We start from the raw sequence: 27,023 nt of genomic DNA, 5'->3' as shown, positions 1-27,023 counted from the left end.
TCTGTTAATTAAACATCTATTGTAAACAGCTTATTTAGGTATGATATTTTCATATATTTTGTGTATGAATGTGCACAAACCGAAACACAGAGGTTTTGTCTGAACATCAGGAAATACTACTTTACTATGAGGGTGCCCAAGCACTGGCACAGGCTGCCCAAGGAGGCTGGGGAGTCTCCCTCCCTGGAGATATTAAAAACTCATCTGGACAGGGGTCCTGTGTAACTGGCTGTTGGTGGCCCTGCTTGAGCAGGGGGTTGGACCAGACGATCTCCAGAGGTCCTGTCCAACCCTCAATCAGTCTGGGATTCTGTGACAGTATGTGGAGCCCCTTGCAAAACGTCAGAAAGGAGCAAGACAGCTCATGCATAAAACATCAGTTCACATGAAATTACTTTGATACTAAAGCACTATAAATTTTGTGTAAGTATTTACAGCAGAAAAGCAGAGATATTTTCATTGGGATGACAATAAAAAAAAAGGATTTAACTTGAGATTTTGGAGTTGGTGGTTTTGGTTGACTCTTGTTAGTTTGTTCTTACAGATAGAAATGAAGGATTTACAGCAGTAAGATTCTGAGAAGGCATTAAAGCAACAGTTAAACCAGTACGACTTTTCTAGTGATGAATAAGTGCATGAAAATATAAACTATTTTCACTGAGAGCAACAGAAAGAAGAGAATGACTTTACAGTAGGTAACAGCTAACAATGTCAGAATACTTTTTTTAAGATACATTCACCATAGCAAAGGCACTGCAGAGGTTAAGAAAACCATTTTGAAAAGACAAGACAAAAGGCTGTGGAAACAGAATAAAACCAGATCAAAAGATTACATGCAGATTAAGATACGAGCAAACTGAGTAAGAGAATAAAAATACCATGAGTGACTGATGGAGGAAAAAGTTTACCTTGGAAATGGCAGAAGAGGAAAACTGGAAATAGAGTATGAAGTACAGCACAGGGCCTCATATCAAAATTATTTAGTAAATAAGAAATATCTGTGCAATAACAATAATTACGTTTTCTCTGTGTTTTTATCTGTTGATGAGGAAGAACAGAATCCATATAGCAATTATTAGCAGCAGCGTGAATATCTAGGATCTGTTTACCTGTACTGTCAAGTGGTGGTAATGTTGGTTGTAAATCCTGATTGCAGAAATCAGTCCGACAACACTCAATTGTTCGACGTAACTGAGCTTTAGGCGAGTCCTGTTGAAGGTGAATTGAATAAACTTTCAGATTTTGAAGTGATCAGCTAGGATGGGGACGGGCGATGCTACTGATACAGCCCAGACAAAAGTTTAAGCTGTTTTTATATTAAAAAACAAAAACAACAACAACAAAAAACAACCACACCAAAACCAGTTTAACCTCACATTTCATATATGAGACAACTTCACTGTAGCAGGCAAGCATCATGTAATCTCTTTGGGTGCATATGTTCTGTTTCACTTTTTTTTATTTTTCCTGGAACATTTTTTACTTGCTGCACAGAAATAGATGGTTCTTACTTAAGTTGCTATTTCACACATGGCAAATTTTTCAAGCTTGGTCAAAAGCAGTTAATTGTATGTTAAATAAATACAGCTCTTAAGACAAAAAAAACCAATCCCTTTAGAAGTTTTTCTCTTACACTCATCATAGCAGCACTCTTTGCTTCAAAAGCATTTTCAGAACACCATATAGAAGTTGAAGGAGCATGAAAATTAATCTAACGGTAAGACACTAATACAAATTAGACTCAAGAACAATTTCAAGAGGTGATCATGACACCTCAGGTCTGATTTGCAATCACCCTAAACATTCAGAGCTATAACCGAAGTCTACAGTGCTTCCAAAAAGCAGTGCTACTGACAGCTAAGTTATATAGAAACTCAAGTCCTAGAGATTTAAAATTGTGCATCCAAAACAGTGATAGTGTTGGGGGGTTGGGGGGTGTGGGGGGGTGTATTGAGAGAGAAAGTAACCCAGCTGGCAATTACCTCTGAAAGCTTTATTTAATGTAAGCAACATGACAAAAGAAAAAGCAAAAGCAAATCCAGTCTTCCAAGGCAATATTCATTTGCCCAGCTAGCGCTACATCTCCATCTTCTAAACAAATCCTTGCTTTATTAACTGTGTTTTCAGTTCCTACTTTTGTAGTTCTACAGGCTGCAGGTAGATGAAGTTCTGAAGGCTGCAGCCTGCTTAATTATACATCTTTAAATCAAAAGCGAGTTCTATTCACACAATTAATGATACATAACTCTTCTAGAAAGGAAAATAAAAGTTACATGTCGGACAGGAAAACATACACATTTGACAAATTGCGTGTACATGTTCATGAAACTTTAAGGGAGCTCTTATGTAATCTGTGAAGACAACTCCCTGTGATTATACTCTTCTGTCAAATGAACGGAAGGAAACAAGAAATTCCAAATTAAATCAAACAAGAAATCCTGCATTAAAACATGAACTACTCAGATAAATTACTTTGACTATAAAGTTGTCTCTTCAACTGAGGAAACAGCTGACAGAAGTAAAAGGTTGATGTCCTCTGCTCAATTTGTCAGTGGCTTACAGATACTTGCAGAGAACTCCAACAAGCTAGACTTCTATTCTAATCTTTGCTCAAACACCATCAAACGCCCTTTCTGTCACTACTCGCTCACGATTGTTCAGTCCCATTCTCCTCAGTGGCACATGGCAACATGCAAAAGTCTTACGACTGCAGTTGTAATCTACAGAGGTTTAAACTGCTTATGCAGTCTCCCTACATAGCCTCTATGGAGATCTTCAATTTTAAAGATACTCTTTTTTTTTTTTACCTTGCACTGGAAGTCTGAACCTTCATACTTCATGCAGCCAGAAGCAAGCGTGGGTTCTCCATGTTCATCTTCCTCAATGATAGCAAAGCAATGCCCATTAGTTCTGGAACAAACGTATCAGTTGTGCTTTACCAGCATGTTTATTTTTTAATATGTGGCATTAGTTGACCACAAACCCATTAAGAACACCAGAATGGCAAGATCTAGAAAAAGTCTTCTTTAACACAGCGGTTACCACACAGTTTGAGAACAAAAGACCCCCTACAATATTTTCAAACAGAACACTGTAGGGATGTTTTTTTCCAAATAGTCTGTCGTCTTCTTCCTCACCCCATTGCAAGATTGCTTGTATCCAACCTCAAACACGCAGTTGTTCAGAAACAACTGAGGGGGTGGACGAGCAGCGATCTCACTAGGAAGACTTACTGACTGCAATTTTATAGCATTAAAAAAAAAATTCAAGTGTCTGTTCTTGAAAGTGCAATGATAAACTCCGAGAGAAGTCCCAGTATGTGAAAGGTGCCTAGCTCAAGGTCAAAAGCTCAGCTACACTATTCCCACATAAGCCCTCTCAAATATTCAGCCTTTAGGACAAAACAAATAAATCCCCAAACCCAACTTTCTGAAGTTGACAGTAACAAATAGATTACATTCTTTCACAAAAATGGCACTTCAACTCCCCGTTATCTCTTTATATATACATATGCTTTGATTTCTAACCTACATGAAAATGTCAGCAATATCTGTAAGGAACCCCAAACAAATTTGCAATGGTAGGTCTGTGCTTTCAATACATGTAAAATTACTATTTTATGAAGTAGATCAAAATTCATTTGTTTCCTCACCACAGACACTAAGGAAAACAAATCCAGAAATATTTTTGTTTGCCAAAAATTTTTTTATTTAAATTCATGTGAAGAAATGCAGATTTGGGAAGCATAATGCCAGAAAGTACCCTGCACATGAACACTGCAGAAGTGTTATTAACTCTCTAACAGCTTTGTTATCAGAATAATGATCTATACAGCTGTTAGTTCAGAGGCAAAAATTTAATAAGACCTATACTGACTGCATACACTAGAGGGCAATACAAGGCAAGAAATAAGTGCCAAAGGAAATGAAAGACAACATACTGGATCATAACCAAACATATTATAGGTGCAAAACTATGTTTGTAAAGTACTGCCTGTGTTTACATTTAAAAAAAGATAGTTGTGTTTATTCCATGTCCCTGGGTTCAAAAAAAGCTGCTTTATCTGCCAAGTGACAGCTTTAGAGGGGCTTAATAGTATGTGTTAAAGACTCAAGTTACAGTAGCAAATAATACATTTTCTATTATGTATCTTTGTGTCTTTATATTAATTCTTAAGGAAGAAGACAGAAGGGCCTTAAACAGGAACAGTAAATGAAGACAAAAAAGGAAAACCATGGACATTTCATGACCTGAAAAAAACCATCTTGAGCAAGCACATAATCAGTGCACGAGTCTGTTAGAATTCTTATGCCTATCAAAAGATACAACTACCCTCCTGTCCCTATAAATTCAGAGGTTTTTCTTTTTTTGCCCTGCCTTTCCCTCACACTCTACAACTAATGAACATGTAACAAGAGGAAGTCTCACTAAAAGGCTATGTTGCTAACATTACCTTTCGACTACCAGGTGAAAAAGTATCAGACTAAGCAAGCAAGTATTCACATCAGAAGGTTTAGATTTGGGTCATTTGATACCCACCCAGTTATAAAATGCTACAGGTTACTTAAAACCTCAGTCCTTCAAAGCCGTTGCTGGGGGCAAAATGACTGGTTGCAAATGGTTCTAAGGTACAGTAGAAGCAGTTTTGTTTATATACAGATGACTGTGGGTTTTAGTGCTTAGCTCTCTACAGAACCAGTGGATTTCTAATTAATTACCGTCAAATTACCTGACAGAACCTCAGCCAGCACTCTAGAGATAGTTTGCTCTCTCACGAGAAAAATGAGTCTCTTCAAAGAGCCTCTTCTATCCTCTACGTAATACTTACATGCATGTGTTATTAATAGCATCATCTGGACAATGTCCTGAGCAGTAGCACTTAAGAAAAGGTAAGGTGTCCTCTGGAGCAAGTGTTACTCCATTTGCTTGTTTCTTTTGGTCAGGATTTGTCTTCATTCCTGTGCCATGAAGCATGCTGTTTAGATTTTGACCTGGACATTTAAAAAACAACCAAAAACCCACAGAAAATATTTTTGCATCTCTCTGATAACTGTTAGAGCTTTACAGGCAAAACACGACAATAGAATAATTATATTAAATAATGGAATAATACAAGACATGAGAACCTCCTCCCCCAAGATTACGGCAAAAATTTGAGTTAAGATTTTTATTCTAGAAATACCTACCTCAAACATTTTATATGTTAATAGCAGATCTTCCAACCATAACCAATATACACAGAAAGGGGATATTTTCCCTTTCGGAGGTGGGGCAGAAAAGTAGCAAATGTAACTGGTAAGAATTTTCTGAAGAACAGCTTTCTCACTCGTGTTTAGAAAACCAAAATGCTGACCACTTGATAACCACAACAGTATAGTTTGTGCATGACTGAACGTACTTAATATGCAATTTTCTAATTTTCTGAACAGAAGTAATTTTTTATGGATTCACAGTCTCACAGAAGAGCAGTAATAACTACAAAATCTCTTGGGTTTTTTGATCTCTGCATGCATTAGTACTTCAAAACAGAGCTAAAGTAAAATCTTGTTTGCAAATTAAATTTTAGTAAATGACATGAACATCCACATAAACAAGCTTTCAGAGAATAAAAATAGGACTAAATTACGTTCCAAGCAGCCCTCAATTCCTCAACAGGAGGAGAGTTGAACATAATTTGTTCTAGTTCATATTATTAAAGTGCTTTTGCAAATGTAGGCATTAAGAAGAAAACAGATGGAATTTTTCTTCTGAGCGAAGAATACCCAGAAAAAAATTTAGGAACATTATCTGCCTCATGTGGAATAAGCTTGGTGACCACTATATGAGATGAGATCATCATCATCCATCTCCCCCGGCTTTATCATGCATAATTTTACCAGCAAAAAATCTCTTTTTGTCCATTATCTAACAGCATCCTTGGCTCTAAATCCTCAAAGCGTGAACCAAATAAAGCTGGAAGAGTTGTGAAGAGCCTAGCACCTGCACTGACACAACTTACAGCAAGTCTCTGTGGGAGGCCTAGTGTGCAAGATAAGAGAACAGGCAGCTAGGACCTATAGACGCCTTTATAAATTCAGTTATAATTAAAATAGTGGAGGTATCTCAGTACCTCTCAAGAAGATTTTAGTCACAATAAAAACTTCCATTCATCTAAGAATAAGAAAAAAAAAAATTGACCAGGAAACTCAGTGTCTTTTAACAGATTCTTGTGGCTTCCTGTCAAACCCACCAAACCCTAGCTGTAGAGTAATGAGAACATTACTCTCATGTTATACCTTGCTTGAAAGATGTGCAGAAAAACTTAATTAAAACTCTGTGCAGGCCCCACCCTCTGTATCACTCTATTGTAACATCCACTATATCGTTCAGCCAAATGTGTGATTAACTATTTGTGAAATTTGATCTTATTGTTCTGGAAAAAAGCAGACTTGCAGATTTCCTTATCTAAATAATACAGCACACCCAGTGCATTGTCCCCATTCAGCCATTTCCCTGAAAGTAAGGGCACTGTGCCTTTTTCAGGTACAATTAAGAGTATATCCCAAGAAAGTACAGCACCACTTACCTAAACCCTCAGATCACTTAGCCAGGTTTTATTTGAAATGTAGTTTTCAAACAGTACTGCAGTAATACCCGAGTTAATCATTCCTGATACGTACATACTGTTAACAAAAAGGTCCAGTGCCAGAATGACACAGTTTACCTGTGCAATAGGTATTTCTGATTTAACCAGAAGGAATTTTGTGCGTATGAAATAGCAGCTCCTCCATCTGTCCCGCCTTTCTACAGTTTTCTTCCCAGCAAAAACTGAAAGCTCATTTTAATACCATGCCACAGATGTTACACAACATTCTGTATTCACATTTAAGAGATCCTTACCGGCTCAGAGAACAGGTAATTCTACTTAATATTTAAAGGAAAAGCCACTGCATATTTACAAATATTGTCTTTCCTTCTAATTTTGTTGAACTACTAAGGTATCTTTCCTAATTGATGTTATAAAACCCCCTTTATCTTCAGGGACATTCCACGTTAAAAGTCTGAATACTTTATGACCTATGTCTCACAGTCACTCATCCATCTTCCTACCCTGAGCACTGAACGCAGCATTTTTTCAATTCTTTAGAAGAGAAATCAAGGAACCCTTAAAGCAAGGCGGTCTGGGATCTTTTAAAGCAGTATTATTCTTTGCAAACTAACACTGAAGCACGACTACAGATATACAAACCTTTTATACTAAATTTGAGACAAAATACATGTTCCCTCTTTATTTATTATGGTGGATTGTATAACAAGATTCATGAGGAACACATACCAAATAAAATAAAAAATAGCTAACTATTTTCAGAGAACCAGCATCTTTGTCTTTTGTACAGTTTATATAGGAAAAGATTTTTACTCAAAGCAAAAACAGACTACAATTTCATTAGCTTTGTAGTGTGTAAGAGAGACAATACTCCATAGTAGCCTGATTTCAATTTACGGGTAGTATCTGAATTGCACAAGGCTGGGAATAAAAATAAAATTAAAAAAAAAAAAAACCACCACACACCAACCAACACCAAACCACTCTTGCATTTTACTTCCTCAGATTGTAAAAAGAACACTTATTAAACAGGAGTTTAACTGAATATCCTGGGAAGGAAGAAAAAGGAAAATATTGAGACTGGGTTCACTTCAGAAGAAAGTTTTTAACAGCCCTGTCTAGATAGTATCCCTAACTGTATTTTTTACTGAAGTACTACAATCCATCCTCAGCATTTCAAGAAAGATTAGTGTCTATCTTAAAGATACTAGGTATAGGGAAGCAATTCAAACGTGGAAAATGACTTGGCTTCTATCCACCTCAGATGTTCAGAGGGTACATCCGAGATCCCAGTGGGTCACAGGATGTTTCATGGCTGTTTTTCTTGGTTAACAGATACTGGGTAAATGAAGAAGAGTCAATGAAGGCCATGCCTAAATAACATCTGGCTTCAGGAACCACCTGACCTTCTTGCACTAGTGCTCTCATTATCCCCCACCCTCAGAGCTCCACCTCTCCAACAGCCACACTTTATCTTCATGCTTTATCTTCCATCTGAGATCAGGACAGGGGAAGGGAGGATTATGTTTTAGGGATCTTGTGACACTACACTACTTGATGATGTAATTAATGGCTCTTCTCCGTGACACATGCAGTTGTCAGCTCTGCAGTGCAGCTAAGACACACACATACACAAATCTTACATAACCTTCAAAGGTGTGAACGCTATGCATTTATACACACAGCTTCAAAAGAGAAAGAAGTTGTTTGCACTGAAATACAGTACCCAGGGATTTCAGGCACAGCAAAGCTCCTTTCGCCACTATTTCCTATCCTCTATCTGTAACCTGCACAGGGCTGGTTGGGCAAAATAACACACATTAGTCGCAAATAATCTGTCACACACTGGAGGACTTGTTCGAGATCCTGGACCAGTTTCAGCTCGTTTGTCCATCCTTGAGAAGGATAGTATCATACACCTTTAAACATAGTAACTGCTCTATAATGTATTTTTTACTACATTTCAAAAGCTTCAAACATTCAATGAAATATCAGAGTGATTGTGAACTGGAATGTTCTCCTCTCCTCACGTAACCGCAGGGTAAGACAATAAAGAGAAATAAGCTGATGGGACTTCAAGTTCCCAGTTCGTCATTTGCTCTGCCCCATCACAACACTATCTCATACATACTGCATTCATTTGCAGTTTCTAGAAGTGTGAACAACTGCTACAGATAAGAAGGCATTAAACTGGCTTTGTTTAAAATTAAACTTTTTTTAATAAAAAAAGAACAACTCCTGCCAACGTATCATATCCAGCCCTTAACTGAAAATATAAATTATTCTAAGAACTACTTCTTCCAATCATAGAAACTTAGACTATAAAATCTATTTTAAAGAAAAACAGTATATTAAAAATCGCACTGTTAGAAATTTTAGTCTACTTGAAAGCATGGCTTCAAACACTAATATTAATATGGATAATCTTTAAAAGGTACTGTGCGTGACAGTGAAGTGTTATTAACCACTCAGAACTCAGCTAACTTGGCTGCAACTCAGTGCCAGGACACATATATAATTTCATTAAGTCTTCTGATCCAAGAAGAGATCTATACAACCCAATAAAAAACCCAGCTCTATTAAGAAATGCAAAGACAGAACAGTAAGTGAAAGACGACAAATAGAAAAGCCAAATCATGCCTGTAGTTTCTTACTTAACTGTATCCCCTCTACCTCTACAAATAAAGTTGCAACGCTAGAACTAGTCGCCTACAGCATTCAAGTTGTTCAATAGCTTTCTGAATTCATACTAGTATAATTAATATAGATGTTCCACATAAAAACATTTTCATTCCAGAGTAAATTATCCTTAAAAGGGATTTATCCTAGCAGAACTACAGTACTCTCAGCATTTCTTTGTAGCTATCCTGATCCAAGCCTCTAAAACCCAATAAATCCAATACTTTAATAAAACGAATCTTTGTCAGAAGACCATGTTCACCTGCCTTCCCACTGATGCTAAAGCTGTTTGCCGGGGCCAGCTGATGCTCAGGGCTTGCCCGTGCTGGGCTCTTTTCATAGAAGATGACAGTTGTACCAAAGCTCCTTATGTTAGATAGGCCTTCCTGATGAAAAAGGCATACCTTGAAATTTTTATGTGGTAGTTTTAAACTACTTTTTCTTGCTTTAGGATGCACATACTGCAGAATCATCTACTTCAACAAGGGCGTGTCACCTTTCTGCCTATCACAAGTTTTCGAAATGATTTAACATGTACTGCTATGCGAATTAAAACTTGGTACAAAGGATGCAGCTTGAGTAATATATTAGTGCTTTTTCTTAAAATACAAAATAATTAAAAAAAATAAGAGAAAACAGTTTTATGAGTGCAAAGAAAATATATGCTTCTATGAGCTGTGTCTGGCATTTTAATCATAATTCTCATTTTTATTTATCAAGCCTGTGATCTCTGAACACCAGGCATGTTAGAGGTAGCTCCATCTAGCAGAACTGGTTCCTAAAAATCACAGCATGTTCCCAGACTACTTGTTTAAAATCTCTTTCTACCACCCTCCAGCTCTCCCAGGAGCTACAGCAGGACTCAACACAGTCAGTCCCAGCCCCCCTAGCTTCCCAACCAGCGACCTCCAGCCTCTGCTCCCACTTCCGTTCCCCAAAGAAGTCACTTCTGAAGAAGACTACTCTCTCTTCATACGTATTCAATACAAAAGCCAGACACAAGAAAATTTTATTTTCTTATCTTTATATGTGTATTCTACTTAAAGTACTCTGCATTCTAATTTAAATGACATGACCTTTTAAAGAATAAAGTTACTTAAAACTAAATTTGAAATTATAATGAAGAAATATATAACTTTCTAATAATCCATTAAAATAACTTTAATCAGACAAATAGATACCAATACGTGTTTGCTGCCAATGTTTTAACAACAGATACAGCCACTGGGGAAATCACTGGTAAACAGAACTGCACTGTCCTCAGCAATAGATCAGCTTCTGACAACTCTAGAGTTCCTTCTGCAGGTTTTAGAAAATTTTCTTTATTTCAAACTAGTTTGTATATTCAAATTCAGGAACTAATTCACCTGAAAATCAGAAAGTGCACAAGAGTAAAAAAGAAGTAATATCCTTTCCTGTATCAAACCTTTGAATAAAAGTAAGCATGACAGTGAAATCAAATCTCAGATTTTTTTTCTGTTCTCTAACGGACAATGCTTTAAGTCTGTTTTAATATTGAATATTAACACCAATTATCTTAAAATCTAACTTTTAATGAACCTCTTCATACATATTGAATGCTATTAAACTTTTAGTCAACTAATTTACAAATATTAAAATACTGGTCTTCTGCGGTGTCTTTGAAGAACACAACGGCACGATGAACAACATATCTAACATTGCATCACATAGTAAACTGACAGTAGAGAAGTACAACATTTCGGAGAACACGTTTAAGTACACATTAAGTTCCTTAACGACTCCATTACATATATTGATTAATTATGCTCATCAGCGCATTATAAAAACAAAGAACGAACTCTACTCGGAAGTAAAACTGGTTACCTGAACTAAAAACCTGCAGTAGTGGGAAGGCAAAAGCAGATTTACCACAGTCCTCAACTGCACTGATAAACTCTTGCCTTAGATGAGCAAAACTAGGTGGATGACAATGCAAACCAAGTCACAGGTCTAAAGATATTGCGAAGGCCTTCCACAGCCAGAAAGGAAATACAAAAATGTTTTTCTTGAAAAGGTTGCTATTAAATCTAGCCATCTGCTACCCAGGTTTATTTTTGATCGTTTCTCAACATAAGTGAAAAAGTCCCATAAGCTATAAAGAAGATACAATCCAATGGGTAACCACAGTGTCCCCCTGCTCCGTAGTACTGACCTAAGAAATAGCCGCTGTTCACCAATAATTGCATGGAACTACCTGTTTTCTACTGCTGTTGTAAGAATATCTTCACGTTAATCAACACATGCAGCCACTTGCTTTTTAAAGTTACCTACTAAGGAGTCTGGTGTGTATATATACATGCATGTATGCAGACATGCTTGCTATTATCATTCTCTCACGTCTTGGTAAGCCCCGACATTCCTACCATTTTGAAGACGCCTCCCAGACAAGTGAGGGAGCAAACCATTAAGCTGGCTGCTAGTCACTTGAAAGCACACATGCTGGGTGCTTCTGCCTTCTCTGCTTCTCCCTCCTCTTTCTGTAAGTCACAGAAATTCACTTCAATTCCTCATGGGTCTTTTCCCTCTCCATTGCTTCCATTATGATGCATTTTGGTAACATCCTCCATCTATTTTCCTTGTTGAAACTATTCTTTTCACTTTTAATTTCCACTTTTTAGAGTTTTCACTTTAAATTTCATTTTTCCTATAAAAATTTCAAATACCTGATGACTACCAACTTTATTCTTCCCTCCCCAGCCCCCCAAATACAACTCCTCCATCAATCTAGGGTCAAGCAGAGAGACTTGACTCTTTTTCTACTCACCACCCTTAGAAACCAAGCATATTTCATACGTTTGAAGACAAGCCCTTAGGCAACTTGCATCAAAGAACCAACAACATTTGAGCAAGCTCAACTTTCCCATGGCTTTCAGAACTCGCTCAATATTGATTTGAAAGTCAGAAATATTCCTAAGACAAGGCAATTTCTTCTTTAGAAGCTGAAAAAAAAGTTTACAGGGTCTTTAAACTTATTGAAACTTTATTAATAAATGTGATCATGGAAGGAGTTGAAAGTAATTTGATTTTAAATCACTATAAGACCTGTAGCTTTGTATTATTATTTCTATTTGTACCTAGAGGAAAAAAAAATATTGTTCTTTCAGTTGCTATTGCCTTTGAGTAAAATGCTGAGTACTGACTGGTGTAAAGGGGTAACCATGATTTCAGTAAAAAGAACAAAGTATATCACTCCCAACCTCTTCAGGGGAAGAAGCTGGTATCATCTGCAAGAAGCAGTAAAACTGCTTGAATACTAGCAGAACAAGCTCCACTGCAAATCGCTATGTCTGAGAGTATTTTAGAGTGGAGGAGACCTCTACAAGTCACCTGGTCAAAGCAGGACCAACTTCTAAGAGCAGGTTGTTCAAAGCCATTCTGGTCAAGTTTTGACTGTTTCTAAGAATGGATATTGCACAACCTTTCCAGGCATCCTGTTCTAATGCTTAACCACACATACAGTTAAAATTTTTTCCCTAATTTCTCACCAAAATTTCCTTATTGTGATTTGTGCCCGTTACCAATCACCTTAGAGCTACCTGTAAATATTTATAAATCTTACTATAAACTTTAACTATACCCAAACTAGTGTATTTCTGTCTAAATAGATTGAGATATTTCTTCCCAGTTAAAAACTGTATGCCCACAACAGGAAGGGGGACTGGTCTTGAAGATTTCCCTCTCCCAACTAATGTAACAAAGATGGAAGAATCTTGGATTTATGGTCATTTTGTTGCTTTGAACCTGGAAATTTTTTCTGCAATGGCAAAGCTTCAAACCAGGACCCATGCTCTTCCCCACTCCTGAAATACATGTGTGCACGCCTACGCACACACACAGAGTGAATTAAGCCAAACATCAGTGCTTAAAGCACATACCTAGAAGTTAGGAGACACTATTCTGAGCCCCTGTAGGCTAAAAAGATGAAAGCACTCAAATAACTTGGCAAGTATATAGGAACACTTCTCCAGTTCGGGAAGAAAAGTGTTTACAATTCTGTAGGCTGTACTCAGCGATACAGAAGCATTCAGAGTGCTCGTGGTAGTCTTCTGGACTGAACCCCACAGGAAACTCGAAAGGAAGAATGGCAGTTTTAAATATCTTTAACAAACTGAAATTCTGCACAGATCCAGGGAGAGGACTTCTGTGCCATAAAAGCTTAGCTGCAAATGTGTGTGTGGGATTGAACTTGAAAGAGCTTGATGATGATCTTCCTTGCATTGAGGCACGACTTGTTTCATTCTTAGTGTAGTTGGCAGCTCATCCCTGGTCAATTCCAGGTAAATATTTTCAGTGCCATTTATATATTACTGCTTAATAAGGAGTAAAAGGTTTGGGTTACATTTAAGGGTACAGTCTTGTGCTCTAAGTGCTTCCCCCCACCCAGGTTAGAAGCTGCAGCAGTTCCCAAATACACCTTGGCACTTGGTCACAAGAGGACAAATACCAGCACATGGGAAGAGGCAGGATCAAGTGGCTTGGAAGGGGCAGGCCCATTACACATTTGATGCAGGTCTGCTCTTAAAAATCAGTTGTCAAGCTCTGTATCAAGCATAGCCCTGATAGAGACAGCTCTGCTAAATCCTTTAACATAATATTGCAGGTACACACCAGAACCAGAACATAAAGACTGTCATTTGGGTACTTACCAGGCTTCCTCCTCTCCCCATTTTAATGGGTTCATTGAATTGTTATTCTTGAAAGTAAATAGCTCAAAGAATATCTCAAAACGAAATCAAGCACTGAGCAGTAATTGATGGAAGTATGAAAAGATGAGTATAAAAGGGTTTGTATTAAGTATTAAAATGGCAGTGCCAAATTAGTCTTGACTATTTCACTTGAAACACCTGGAAAGCTCTGTGTACTCCACTCAAACACGAGAGGCGCACAGCTGGGAGAACAAGAAACCCTACGCAGAGACCAACTATAGATGTACATGCCTGATTGAACATGCAGAGCACTACTGTTCATGTCCCAAACATGTGAATGTGATACCACTGACACCTCAGATACCATTCTGCTATTCTGACACCTCTCTGAACTACAAGCAATTCCAGAACCAGATCTGCCAGGTACGGTTGCTAATAAGGAGTAAGGAAATGATAACAAAATTGATTTTCCCACAAACTAGTTACAATCTTTATACTTAAGCTTCAATTCCTGATTGACCATGAGACAGTGACATTGGTTAGTTTCCAATACTTTTCTCTTTAATTCAACCCAATTTGACAGAGGATTTAAAGTCCTAATGATAACTGGATTTCCAGAAGTTTTTGATAACTGGTGGCTGGAAAGACAACAGACGTACAAACAAGTATTTTCACAAACTGAAAACCAGGCTATTTTGAACATCACATAGCCTCACCTCGGCCCATTGAGTAGGCGTAACAAGTTAGTTTAGATTAGTTACACCACACTGTCTCTTGGCTGTTGGGAGCATCAGAAGGCATGGGGAACTGCACACTGCAGTTTCTTCAGTGGGTCAAGTTTAAAGGGGTCAAAGACACACACACAGAGGAAACAAATTCAGAAAGTCAAACCTTCAGTTCCGCTGCTCATATAGCTTACTCCACAGGGTACTATGCATTTCTGGTATTGTCTCCACTCAAGCGTTTGCTAAAACAGACGTAATCTATAATCTATACTACAGCAACACATGACCACTATAATGTCCTTTTTAGGGAAGTGTCTATAGGGCATGTCAGGCAGATAAGCTACCTGCCTGCAAAACCAACAAACAACTCTATCCCAACCACTGGAATACACACACATCTCAGTTACAGATAAAAAATATAAACTTATTTCAACTAGTACATATTTACCTTGAACATGGAGAATGATAAGCATGTAGGCTCCAAGCAATCGCTCATAAACGCTCAGTCGAGTCATTGTTCACTTTTAATCCTTCCTGTGCAAGACAACTGTCCCTTCTGCTTGGCAAATGTGAAGCTTAGTCTGTTTGGCGAAGCCTAATACAAGGTTCGGTGCTTGACTGCAAAGATGATTTTGTAACTTTTCCAACTTTGTTTCCTGAAAGATAAAGTAAAACCAAGTGTTAAGAAACTCCCTGCATTTCTGAAACAGGAAAAAACCCCTCAAGATATCTCATCACACCGATCATAACCATGTGGCTGCAAAAAATAATTAAAAACGCATGTTTATTAAGAATAATAACTGAAAATATTACCCATATTTACTATCCAACTGAAGAGCAGGGTTCTTCTGAAGCATACATTTTTTGTAACAACCCACAGGAATGTTTTTACATTCCTGTCAAAAATATTAGGTATGTTAACTCACTAGTCACAGCCATATATTTCAGACTCACATACAGCTATCAGATAATATTCAACAGATTAACACATAAAAGTAAATCTGTTTGAAAACTATTTTCTTTACAGAAATTAAAATTTATACTTATTATTTTTCTTAAAAATGAAACCCAACAGTGACTTCCCATATTGTAGGGAAAAAAGCAACACTGCGTTGAGCCACTTGTTGAAAAACGCTTGCAGAGAAGCTTTATTGCAATAAAAACCCAGCCTCTCTGCTGGATGAAAGCTAAACTTGTATTAAAATAGTTTGTTTGGTTACCTAATTTACTGACAATGTTATTTTTGTCTTCTAGACTAGGACTACGTCTTTTTTTAAAAAAAAAAAAAAGCACAATCTTACTTTAGCATTTGAATGAAAAATTAACTTCTCGCTTACATCAACTATATTCCAGTCCTCCTTCCTGTAGACTACTACGTTATACAGTGTTTTCTGGAGAAAAGAAAGTTAGCTCAGTTCACAAATATCAATGAACATTTATTATTAAACTCTGTTAACTCCAAGTCAAAATCCTGATATCCTTCTGGATTTCCAACATTTGTGCAGATTAATCTCTCCTGAAAAAATATGGTATTATACACACACGCCATTTGCTCCAAAAATAAAATATAATTCTACTCATCCAGTGGATAAGCACATAGCTAAGACAGCCAAATTGAATACCAAGTTACTTTTTCAGACTGTAGTAGTTGTGGTCACGTTCTGCTTAACGAACCCTTTACAGCGATTCACAAGGGAAGCATAATTGGGCCTCAAAGGACTAAAAAGCAGCTCGAACACCTAAATAGTTAATCACAACAAAAGCGATGTTGCACAAAGACGAACAGAGGACTGATTTTGCCTTTCCTCGGCCTCTTGTTTCCTTGGGCTTGACCCCCCTGACCCCTGTCAGCCTGGCGCTGCTAATGAATGCCAAAACTGCTGTTCGCTCAGGGATGGGCTGCAATTACTGTTGGTGGCCGCTTCCACCATCAATAACTCAATCTGTCTGTCGGTGAGACCCAAGGACTTTTCATTTTAATTAGGGCTTCGGAGGCATTTAACATGGAGGCAAATTAGTGGCCGAGCTGGGAGGTGTCTGTCGCTTTCAATGTTGGCGGGGCCGGGGCAGGCCGCCCCCGACCCCCGGCCTACTTTTCACACATCTCTGACTTCTCCCTAATGAAGCGACAAAGCGCCTCTGCGCTGGAGGGAGCTGGGGCGAGCTCCGGGCCGGCCGCCGGCAATGCTCGCCCAGCCCCACGGCGGCCCCCGTGTTTGCCATGATTACTGCTGGGTTACGGCAGGCTGGACTCCCAAGCACACGCTTTGCGGACGTCCGAAGCCCTGGTAACTTCAAAATAAACCTCCTGGCGAGGCAGAGGTGAAAGCAATATGGTAACAAAAATATTCGCTCTCTTTAGCATTTCCTAATCGCAAGAAACAGGACCAATTCTGACAGCTGACAGGGAACGTCCTTCTACCTATGAAAACGTCAGGCCAGCAACATTAGTCCGTAAGTATTTACTACTTTATTCCGTGTTTCAACTGTAATGAACTTCAGTCCTCAGTAGAACACATGGAGGACAAAACTGCCAACAGCTTTCTATGTAGTAAAACAACAAAGGATTTATTTATGGTATTATTTTTGCAGTCCATCAAGGAAAAAAAACCCCACCAATAGCCTGTATAAGTATACTTAAAAATCACTTCTGTCTGTCTTTTCTATGCAAGTTTCAGGAAGGATTACGTATTCTCACTCTTCCACATTTCAAGAGTAGGAATGCTTTAAACTTTCAAAAAAATTGGTGATCTCGCTCCCCATTTCAGTAAGGTAAGAGAACACACTGGCACAGGAATTAAGGTGCAATGTGTATTTACCACTGTACTACACATTATGTTACCAAAAAAATCAGGAAGAAATTGGAAAAAGAACATGTCAATGCAATTCTCTTCCATTTTTGTGATTTTTGTTCAGTGAGACAATCTAAGGTAGTTCTCAAAAACGTTGTCCAAGCCTTTTCGAGAATATAACGCTCTCCACTTAGAACCAGTATTTTATACCTGAATCTTCCTTTCAGTAATAGTTCACTTTTCACAGATATATGTGTATTAAGATGTGACTATATAAAAGATATCTATAAAAACATGTAATAAAATGACACTGAGAACAAGTTCTGTTGTAATTCCCCATTTAAAAATCATTCTACTTTGAGCATGCTTATCAGCAATTTAAAGATTACCTCAAAAATGGAAGGTAAAACCCAGCACGGCTGCAAGTCCCTTCTCTTCCCTGAAATGAAGAGATGATGCCATAATACTATTACTTGAGTTATCTTTCTGTTGCTGCTACCAGTGTCAAGTTCGCCCTCAGCAGCTGCAAACCTTGGGCAGGCTCTGCCTACACAGCACTAATGGTAACACTCCACTGTTGGGCAGGTGACCTTAAACCGCTGATGAAAACACAGCGATTTACAATAAAGTGTCCTAGTCTACAACCCATGCTACAGAAGCAACAAAGCTGTGTCAAAAACATGATGTGGATGGGCTGAGGTGGGTTTTTTTCAGTCACCACAGTAAAATTCAGCAGAGCTTTCCTGCCACAGCTATCAGAAGAGATTTCAGGCGTTTTTTTAACCCATCCTTTCAACTGTTTTTCCTTTTTCTCATCTAAGTTTCTGAGCTAAACAAACTAAGACAATAGCCTATATTGCTCCTTCACAGAAGTGGAAATGGCTTGAAAGCATTTCGTTCTTAAAATCACCTGGCACTCCAATAGAGCTATGCCATTTAACAGCTTAAAAAAACCCAAACAAACCACCAAACAAAAACCAAAGCAGTTACAAAAAAACACACTAGTAGTTCTAGGGCTTCTAACAAATGCCACACCCCAAAAATGATGTAGTTATGACGTTTGTATGAAAATTTCTCTCACTAAAACGGAAAGAAACCGCAACAACAAAAAATACATTTGACAAGACCAAAAAGGCCGCAGTGACATCTTTTCTGAGCTGTTTCTGGATTCCCATTAAAAAGGAAGACTGGCAGCCCCACTAAGGCACACTATCTAAAGCCAGCCACAACTGGAATTTCTCCAAAACCTGCCTGATATTGACAGTGTAGAGACAACTAAATGACTACTTCAAATGTGTTAAAGCACCAATTAGCACCTGGAATGCTACTCTGCCATTTTATTAGTCAGTTGTAACACCCAATATGCCTACAATGTAATTTATTGGCCTTCCTAAAAATAGTTTATTGAAGAAGATGCTTTTGTTATTAAAACTGTGTGGGGTTTTTTTTCTGAACTGGGACTCAGCTGTGAATTCACGGCACTATCACGGCAGTCTAGCCCTACACTCAGTATGACTCCGAATATACGAAGCTGAAGTGTGCAAGATTTGTCATATGGTCCAAACCAATTCTGATAGCAGGGAGTTCAGGGGTAACTGTTCTTCAGATGTGGTTCTGTAATATTTTTAACAGCATGATCCCCAAACCAAATGAGCTGCAATGGCCCAAATTTCAATGCTGAGCGTAACAAAGACAGTATTGTGAAAGGGGAACACATGAAAAAGAAACGTCAATCTCAGACTTTGCAAGAATTCGAACGTTAAATCCATTTCAACAGACAAGATGTTTCAAAACATCTGCAGCACTGCATACAATATCGAGTAAATGTATCTGCCAAACCAAAACTTGAGAACTTTTAATGTTTCTCCTCTGTGTAGTGGGGGCAAGAAGTGACTGAGGTAACCGTAAGCATATTACCTCAGTTGTGGGTACAGTTTTGAACACAACTTCAGGGTGGAACAGAATGCCAGAGGAATTGGACTGTCAGTCTAAGCCAGTATGCAACAACAACTTTGCTACTAGAGCTTAAAAAAAAGTGATACAGTGCCACAAAGAAAATTATTAATTTGGATGAGGAAAAGAGGGATTGTAAGAACAGTAAAGAATTCACTACAGGGCAGAGGACAAGTAGTTTCAAGAACAGAGATTACTAGTGTAGTTCAAATGACATTCAAAGACCTTGGTTCAAGAATAGTTACCCTTTTCATTAATGAACTGAGCACAAAAAGTAAGACTTTGATAAACCTTGCCGAGAAACAGGAATCGTCAATTCAGCTAAGTATTGTTTTTATGCAGGAATATTTAGATCACATGAAGAACTGAACTAACATAAATGGAATTAAATACAACAGCATGAATTTGGGAAAGTTATGTGTATTGGGAACTCTGAAGAATTTCTGCTTCGCATAGACTAGGAGTTCATGTATAGGAGACAGCTATGTCCAAGAACTCCAGAACACTAACCCATTACAGAACATCAGACATATCCATGTGATGTTGCTGGGAGAAAGAAACAGACAACTCCAGGATTTCCTAGGGAAATTTCCCAGGGGAAACAGTAAAACATGAACAGCACAGACAATATGATTGTCTCTATCATTCAACATATGCCTAGAAGGACTGGGCATACTATCTGGATACTATCTGGAGAACAGGAAAGCCCTATGAACTGAGACAAAGAGAGACGAAAAAAGATTAATACAGTGAAAGCTGGCAAGGAAATGATTACTCTTTGAAAAATGTAACACAGGAATAAACACAAGGAAAGACAGACAGCTATTCAACCTGATGAAAATTACTGGTTCAACAACAACTAGGTATGGATTAGTTATTAAAATGTATTTAGATCAGAAATTAGAAGACAATTCCTAACCACTGGTTAGAAGGTTCTAGGGCAGATTTTCCAATTAAGTAGAGTCCGAAAACTTAATTAGTCTTTAGTTTACAAAGGCCACCATCTCGTGTAGCTGCAGGTGACAGGAAGGGAGCAGACTGATCCAGGAGAGCCCTTACAACTCCATTTTGTTATTCACAACACAAAAAGAGCTATAGTTAACTGTAGCTTATTCAAAGCCAAATTTAACCAATTCTGTAACAAGAAGGAAGTTAAAATAAAAGTTTCAGATTCTGTACTGTGTAATTCTGTCAAATGCATGTACACACCTACTTTTAAAATCTGTTTCTACTGTTTCATTGCAAGGCATGCCTACACAAATTGTAGAAAAGTGTCAAACAAACGGCTGAACTAGCTATGCTTAAGTGCTGTCAAACACATTAAGTTAAAAATGCAGGTAAATCCACCACCAAAATCTATGAAGAAACCACACAGTTGATGGAGAAGACTGATGGCTATTGCAAGCTAGTTGGCTGCATGGTCATTAACAAAATCTACTTCAAATAAGGCCCTATTTGTTTAGACGCTAATCTTCGCAAGCTCACAAAAATAATTCCATTAAATTGAGGATTGTATTAGAATTATTTAAAACTATTAGCAACTGCATAAATTTAAAAGCCGAAAGATTGTGTAAATTATTTTGATGGTTTTTCTCCCTCTGCGAACTTCTACAAAATCTGAAATGTTAAATGAAACACACTTGTGTGTATGTGAATGCATTATACACTTCTCAAAAGACTGAAATGAAAAAATATGAGTTCTACTTGAAGGCATTTATAACCACGTGTTTATAACGCACGTACTGCAATGCTGGCTTTGTTCAGTCAAAAAACATGAGCCACTACCAACTGCCTTCTGCACCAAGAGAGTTCAGAGACTTAGAAAAGGACTTCTTACTTTTGAGCAGCTGGAAGAAAAGTCACCCAAATCCACCCCTGTATAGTCTAACAGAAAGGAAGATTCCACACTGCTTGCAAATACCGTATGTGCGTACATTACAACAGAATTTAGAAGCTAAACTACTAAATTAGGATATATCTGTCCGCTTCATAAACAAAGTTGTTAACCATGAAGAAATTAAAGCCAAGCTGCTTTTTACCATGCCCAGTACAATTAGGTAATTGGGGACGCCACTCATTGGACTCCTGAATGTCCATGTTACTGTTACTCTGGATGCCAATTAACTAACTGCTACAAAGTTTCTGCCATTAAATTAACAGTAATGAAATTCAGTAAAATTTTTTTCCCAGTGCCATCAAGTATTCAGACATATCCTAGAGTGTTACAAACATGACATATTCTCTTATTTGAGCATGTTCAACTAGGATTTTGCTACACAATTTTTATTCATCTTGACCCATTTACCCTCTTTCGACTCCATCACTTTGGTGATGAGCTGGCTGAGAGCTTCTGCCCTTAAGACAATTGGCAACAGACACCCATGCTCCTTCTACCATAAATGACATCAACTTCTGCTATTCTACCCAGAAGCTATCATTCTTAAATGTTTTTATTATCTATTTATCATTTTTGCTAGTTCCTCACTGTCATACCAGTCAATGTGAACAAGGAGAAGTCTCCACATGTAATACATTCCATCTCTAAATCTAACAAATCAAAACTGGGAATGTAACTTAAACCTTTGAAATTTTGTTTGCAAAAAAATTACTTCAAGAATGCCTTTCCTTCACTAAGCATAAGCACCAACAGGAAAAGTCATAAAAATGGTTACAGATTTCACACGTCACTACTGAAAATATTATGGTCATACTATACTGCCTACAAGACCTATCCATATTTTGGCTCTGAATTATAATTATTTTGTAAAAACAATATACCTAGGCTGAGGAAGAGAAAACACTGGGCCTCAATCCTGAATATATATTTGCTCACTTCTTTTAAAGTGAATAATGGACCCTAATAGCAGAGCCAGCACCCTTAAAACTACAAATGCTTTCATAGGAAGGGCTTCTGAAGTACAACATCCCTTTCAGCACTATAAACAAGAATAATGAATGTTTTCACAACTGTACAGTAATTTTTTCATAATTTAAGGACAATTGTTCATTCCTCTATGTCAAAAAATCCCCAGACCAAAAACCTGACAGGATAAGCTTATTATACTTCGAACCCATGGTCTTAGCTTGTTTCTGTTACACCTATAACCTTCCCCCAGTCCAGAAAAAGAAATTCCCAACTACTTTTTCTCTCCAATGCAAAGGTGATTATGCAAATTCTGGGACTCATGAAGAGTTCTCCAGAAACTGGGTTTTTGCTTGGCGGTTAAAGAGCATATTTTTCATTTCATGGTGCCTAAGTAAAACAGCCTATCTTTTTTCAGTTACTGAATTTAATCAATAACAAAGCATGCTATACAAAACCATGCTTTTTCCCTGATGTCACTGACATCGGTTTCTCCTACAAGAGAGGCAGCAAGGACTAGAAAAGCAAACCGCCCCCTCCCCGCCGCCATCCTTAGGCCAGCCTGCAGCTCCAGCTTCCAGCACACTTTCTATCTGAACATTTTCCCCACATGAGGGTAGTGTAAGCTAATTTCTGAGTAGGGGCACGTTGCTAAAATCTAAATCTCTAGCACAGAACACTGTTTAGAAAAAGTGGTTACTATTTAAAAAAACACATCACTTCAATTTCAGTTTGGGTACAAAGAAGAAAATAGCAGCAGCAAAGCTGAGACAATTCAATGGGGTTTTTCGGGGTTTGTTTGGGTTTTTTTTTACCAGGAAAAACAGACTGCAGCTACTCCTCTCCCGCTTCCCCTCGCTTCCACCCTAAATTCTTGTTTTCTAGGTACTAAGGTTTTTCCAAGCCTTATGGCTAGCTGCCAGCCCCATCAAGCAAGCTGGAGGAGCGCTCTCCCCTCCGCCCGGCCCCTCCCCGGAGCAGCCCTAGGCGCCCTGCCTGACATGCTTTTCAAGGCGTGCTAGACTGCAGAGCAGACTTTCTGGCTCCACTTCCATTGTTTGCACGGCTGCTTTGCTCCTTATCCAGAGCGTGGATTAGCATAAGAATACTGTCTCCCCCCTCTGCAAGCCAGCTCCCCTCTAGAAGACCTCTACCCCTTAAGAATAAACACGGGGTTGGGTTTCTTTTTTTTTTTCAGATTTTCTCTTTAAATCCTCTTTTCCTATTCAAGGCTTGTAAAAAACAATAAAATAAATAAAATGCTAAACAAGCAAGGCTGACAAGGCTCAGAAATACCCGATTCTGTAGATTAGTAATTACCAAGGTCAAAAGGGTCAACTTGATAATGCTATCCACGGAGCCGTCACTCCTCACACTCACATTGCAGGTATGATTTTAGTTATTTCAAGAATATACTTTCCCAACAGAGCAGAGAATAAATAAGTTCTAGGAAAGAGTAACTGAAATAAGACCTTAAATCCCTCTTCCGTTTTTTTATTTTTTACCCCTGGAAGGCAGATTTTCAAATTATTGAGGACAGAAAGCATTATTTATCAACACAACCTCCAGCCAAAAATACAAACAACCCCCAGCAAACTGCTAGTAGTAGTGCCGTAAACACGGGAATCGCTGCTGCCTGCTTATAGAACTGCAAATCCTTTCCCTCTGGTATCTGACCAAGACACTCACTCCAGTGTCCCCTGTAAAGCAAGTGACATGTGATCTGGTATTAAAAAAGGCCAACAGAAAAACATTTCCCAAGAAGCACAGTGCTTGCCCTTAAAACGCTTAAAACTGTCAACATGGCCCTATTTTTTTGTTCCGCTACCCAGAAGATAACTGCTGTCCAAATGGATTCGTACGTCATTTTGTGAACAAGATAAAGACACACTTGCAAATGTTACTTCATAAATAAGCCACATAATTTTTAAATCATCAAATTCAGCACTCCTCATTGCAATGGGCAAGAGAAAGATTTCTTTAACAGTATTGGCTCAGAACAGCAGAGACAAGACTGGCAAGTTCAACATTATCACGATTTGCTAATATAAAATGCTGCTTGGCAAAGTAAGCCTTAATCCCTGTTCTCCTCACCTGCTTGCCATGCCCACAGAAGCACCAGGCTCTGCTGATCGGAGAAACTCTCAATCTAGCTGTTCTCACAGATCACTGTAAATAACACACAGATGTTCTCAAAGGGGCAGCTTCCATCAGTCTTCCAAAGAGGCCTTTTCATAGCTGGATAGGCCAAATAAACTAAGTAGTAGAAGCTGCTCCTTTACACTCCTCTCAAACATGGATGTGGCAAGGGGAAACTATTCTTTAAAGTGTTCTTACTACAGAAATACAATTTCAGATACATACTTTGCAAGTTACATTTAATGGTTCAGTTTGTTCTTTGTGTTAGTTATATCAACCTTCTAACTTTAAATTGCTGAAAGGCGCCCTTTCAACCTCTCTTATAATTCTTTTTGAGTTATATTAATAGTCAGCTAACAGCTCTTCTGTCATCTGTGAGCCTCAACACTCACCCTAGAAACTCACGTTGGGATATTTTTACAAGGTTACAAGCTCCAGACACAGAACACGAGGTTACCCCTCCACAGCAAGGGCAAGAGAAGAAGCAAGTGTTGTCAGTGGCAAGTCTAGCATAGCCTAAGCCAGAATCAATGGCAGTTTAAATTAATCTGCCAGGCTCTGAGCAGCTGTGGCTGATGAGCTGGTGCCTGCTTGATACTGCCACAGAGGCACTGACCTCCAGCAAAAGAGCAAGGTGGACAGCTGGGGGTAGTAACCTCACAAGCTGTCTCACTAGTAACTCCCAGAGCTTGCAAGGAGAACCTTTGTACACCCAAGTAAATTAAAGATTCAACAGGCCCAAGCAGAAAAGGGGAAAAAAAAGAGAATGAAATCCCAAATCCATCAGCAAGCAAATATCTAGTAAATACAACATTCATTATCTTACACAGAACCTGCAAAATACACCGTTATTCTCAGTATCAGAGTGATGCATGCTTACATATAAGGCATGACATGCTCATGCAGAGCTATTTCACAAATACTGGAGATAATAAATTAGATGGCTATATTAAGAAGTGCCTCCACAGTACAAATAATCTAAAATGAGTTCTATGCTGCATTCAGTTTCTTCTTTTATCTCCAAGACACAATTTTTAATTGTGAAGTATGCAAGAAAGTATTATTTATCTGCGAAAAATTTCCAGGGCTCTAAATGTATGTGCCTGAGCTTATCTTACCCTGTTAGTGTTTTGCAAGTTTTGCTGTGATGAAAATACGTTTTAATGCAAACCAAAGTCAAACTCTAAGTGCATTGTAGATCTGCTTGGTTAAATAACTACAGAAACAACATGGCATACACATGCACACAAACTACTCCTCGTAAGTTCAAACAATGTACTTTCATCAAATACAGCTTCAAAGCCATTTCTAAATCCAAACACAGCAAACTTTCAATAAGTAGACAAAGACATAGTTCAAAGGTGGTGTTTATACTTCAACAGTTATAGTCCCCTATTACCCTGAAGAGCTAAAGCAATACTGTTAATTTTTTTCACACAATATTCAAAACCAAACATACACACAAGAAGCATGACTAGAAAGCTCAATGAGATTCAAACACTTAAATTCAGAGTTCAGTAGTTTTCCTAGTAGTATCTCTCCCATTCATATTCACGCAATTACACAACTTACTGCAAAAAAAGTTTATTTCAAATACACTAGAAAAGTTTTTCAACAACTGATGCACAGTAGAGATAAGAATAACAAAATAACAACATGTAAGGTAGCTGTTTGGTTTTGGGTTTTTTTACATTAAATTAAACTTCACATTCAGCTAATAAAATCCTTCCTTTTTTTTTTTCATACAAATCTTTGCTTTTCTCTCCATAGAAGAAAGCAACTGGACTAAGACCTAAGGAAACTAAGAAGGTACAGAGATTATACTATATATTCCTTCTATCAGTTTCACTTGCTTTCCTACTTTTTGACCCTTGTGGTGTGTGACTTAAACTGCCCACACCCACTACTACAGGAATTATTTGGACACTATTTATTGCAAACATTTCCCCCATTCCTCCATCATCCTTAAATCTGAAGGTATCTCCTGTGATGTCTCAACAGTTCCTTAAACTAAAAATCTTAAAACTAAATCCATCTGCCTCCTAAGTCACCTCTTCATTAACTTTGGTAATTCAATTATTCCCCAGCCATTCAAGATCACATTCTTAGAACCATCCCATTCTGCCTTTTCTTATGTTACTTCTGTCAAGAAGTTATTGTATCTAAAAGTCACTTATTCCTTCCACATCTCCACTACCAAAACCTTCTTTCTTTCGTGATTCTTTAGCCTACACTAATCACCTCCAATAGGACAGAATTAAGGCTGATTCAAATTAAACCTGTGAAGGAAAAATTGAGGGTTACAGGAAAACCACAGATTCCATAAGGGGAAGAAATTTCTGTTCCGAGTTGAAGAGAATAAATTATTATTTTTGGCAGAAAGAAAGGGGGCAAAAAGATTCATCATTACTGAGCCTTCTCTATCAAATGCTGAACAGTATCTTGGAATGACCATTGTATTTTTTTCTATTCCACTTCTTGCTTCGAGATTTTTCACACATTTAAGAACTGTACTGAAACAAAGCCAGCAGATGAAATACTGTAGTATAAATACAGCTCTACTCAAGATGCAGATTGGTCCATAGTTCCTCTGCCCTGATCTTAAGAGCAGGCAGGAAG

The 27,023-nt window shown here is 38.1% G+C and overlaps 1 protein-coding gene across 5 annotated transcripts in view; it reads right to left on the bottom strand.

Annotated features, from left to right (window-relative positions):
• The window catches only part of BMPR1A (bone morphogenetic protein receptor type 1A), an 85,669-nt gene that overhangs the window by 10,460 nt on the left and 48,186 nt on the right, over positions 1-27,023 (bottom strand). For 4 of the 5 annotated variants that reach the window (XM_075109748.1, XM_075109747.1, XM_075109746.1 and 1 more), the window contains 4 exons: positions 15,106-15,313; positions 4,829-4,991; positions 2,808-2,910; positions 1,110-1,209 (listed from right to left, as the gene is read on the bottom strand). In XM_075109748.1, the coding sequence (XP_074965849.1) occupies positions 1,110-1,209; positions 2,808-2,910; positions 4,829-4,991; positions 15,106-15,172 (433 nt within the window). In that variant the 5' untranslated portion in view covers positions 15,173-15,313. The remainder of the gene's footprint in view (positions 1-1,109; positions 1,210-2,807; positions 2,911-4,828; positions 4,992-15,105; positions 15,314-27,023) is intronic. The other variant, XM_075109750.1, reaches the window with a different exon arrangement.

This window comes from Phalacrocorax aristotelis, chromosome 14 (assembly GCF_949628215.1).
Source record: "Phalacrocorax aristotelis chromosome 14, bGulAri2.1, whole genome shotgun sequence".
Classification (NCBI taxonomy): domain Eukaryota; kingdom Metazoa; phylum Chordata; class Aves; order Suliformes; family Phalacrocoracidae; genus Phalacrocorax; species Phalacrocorax aristotelis.
The sequence above is the reverse complement of the archived record's forward strand: the minus strand, read 5'-3'. Positions and strand labels throughout refer to the sequence as shown.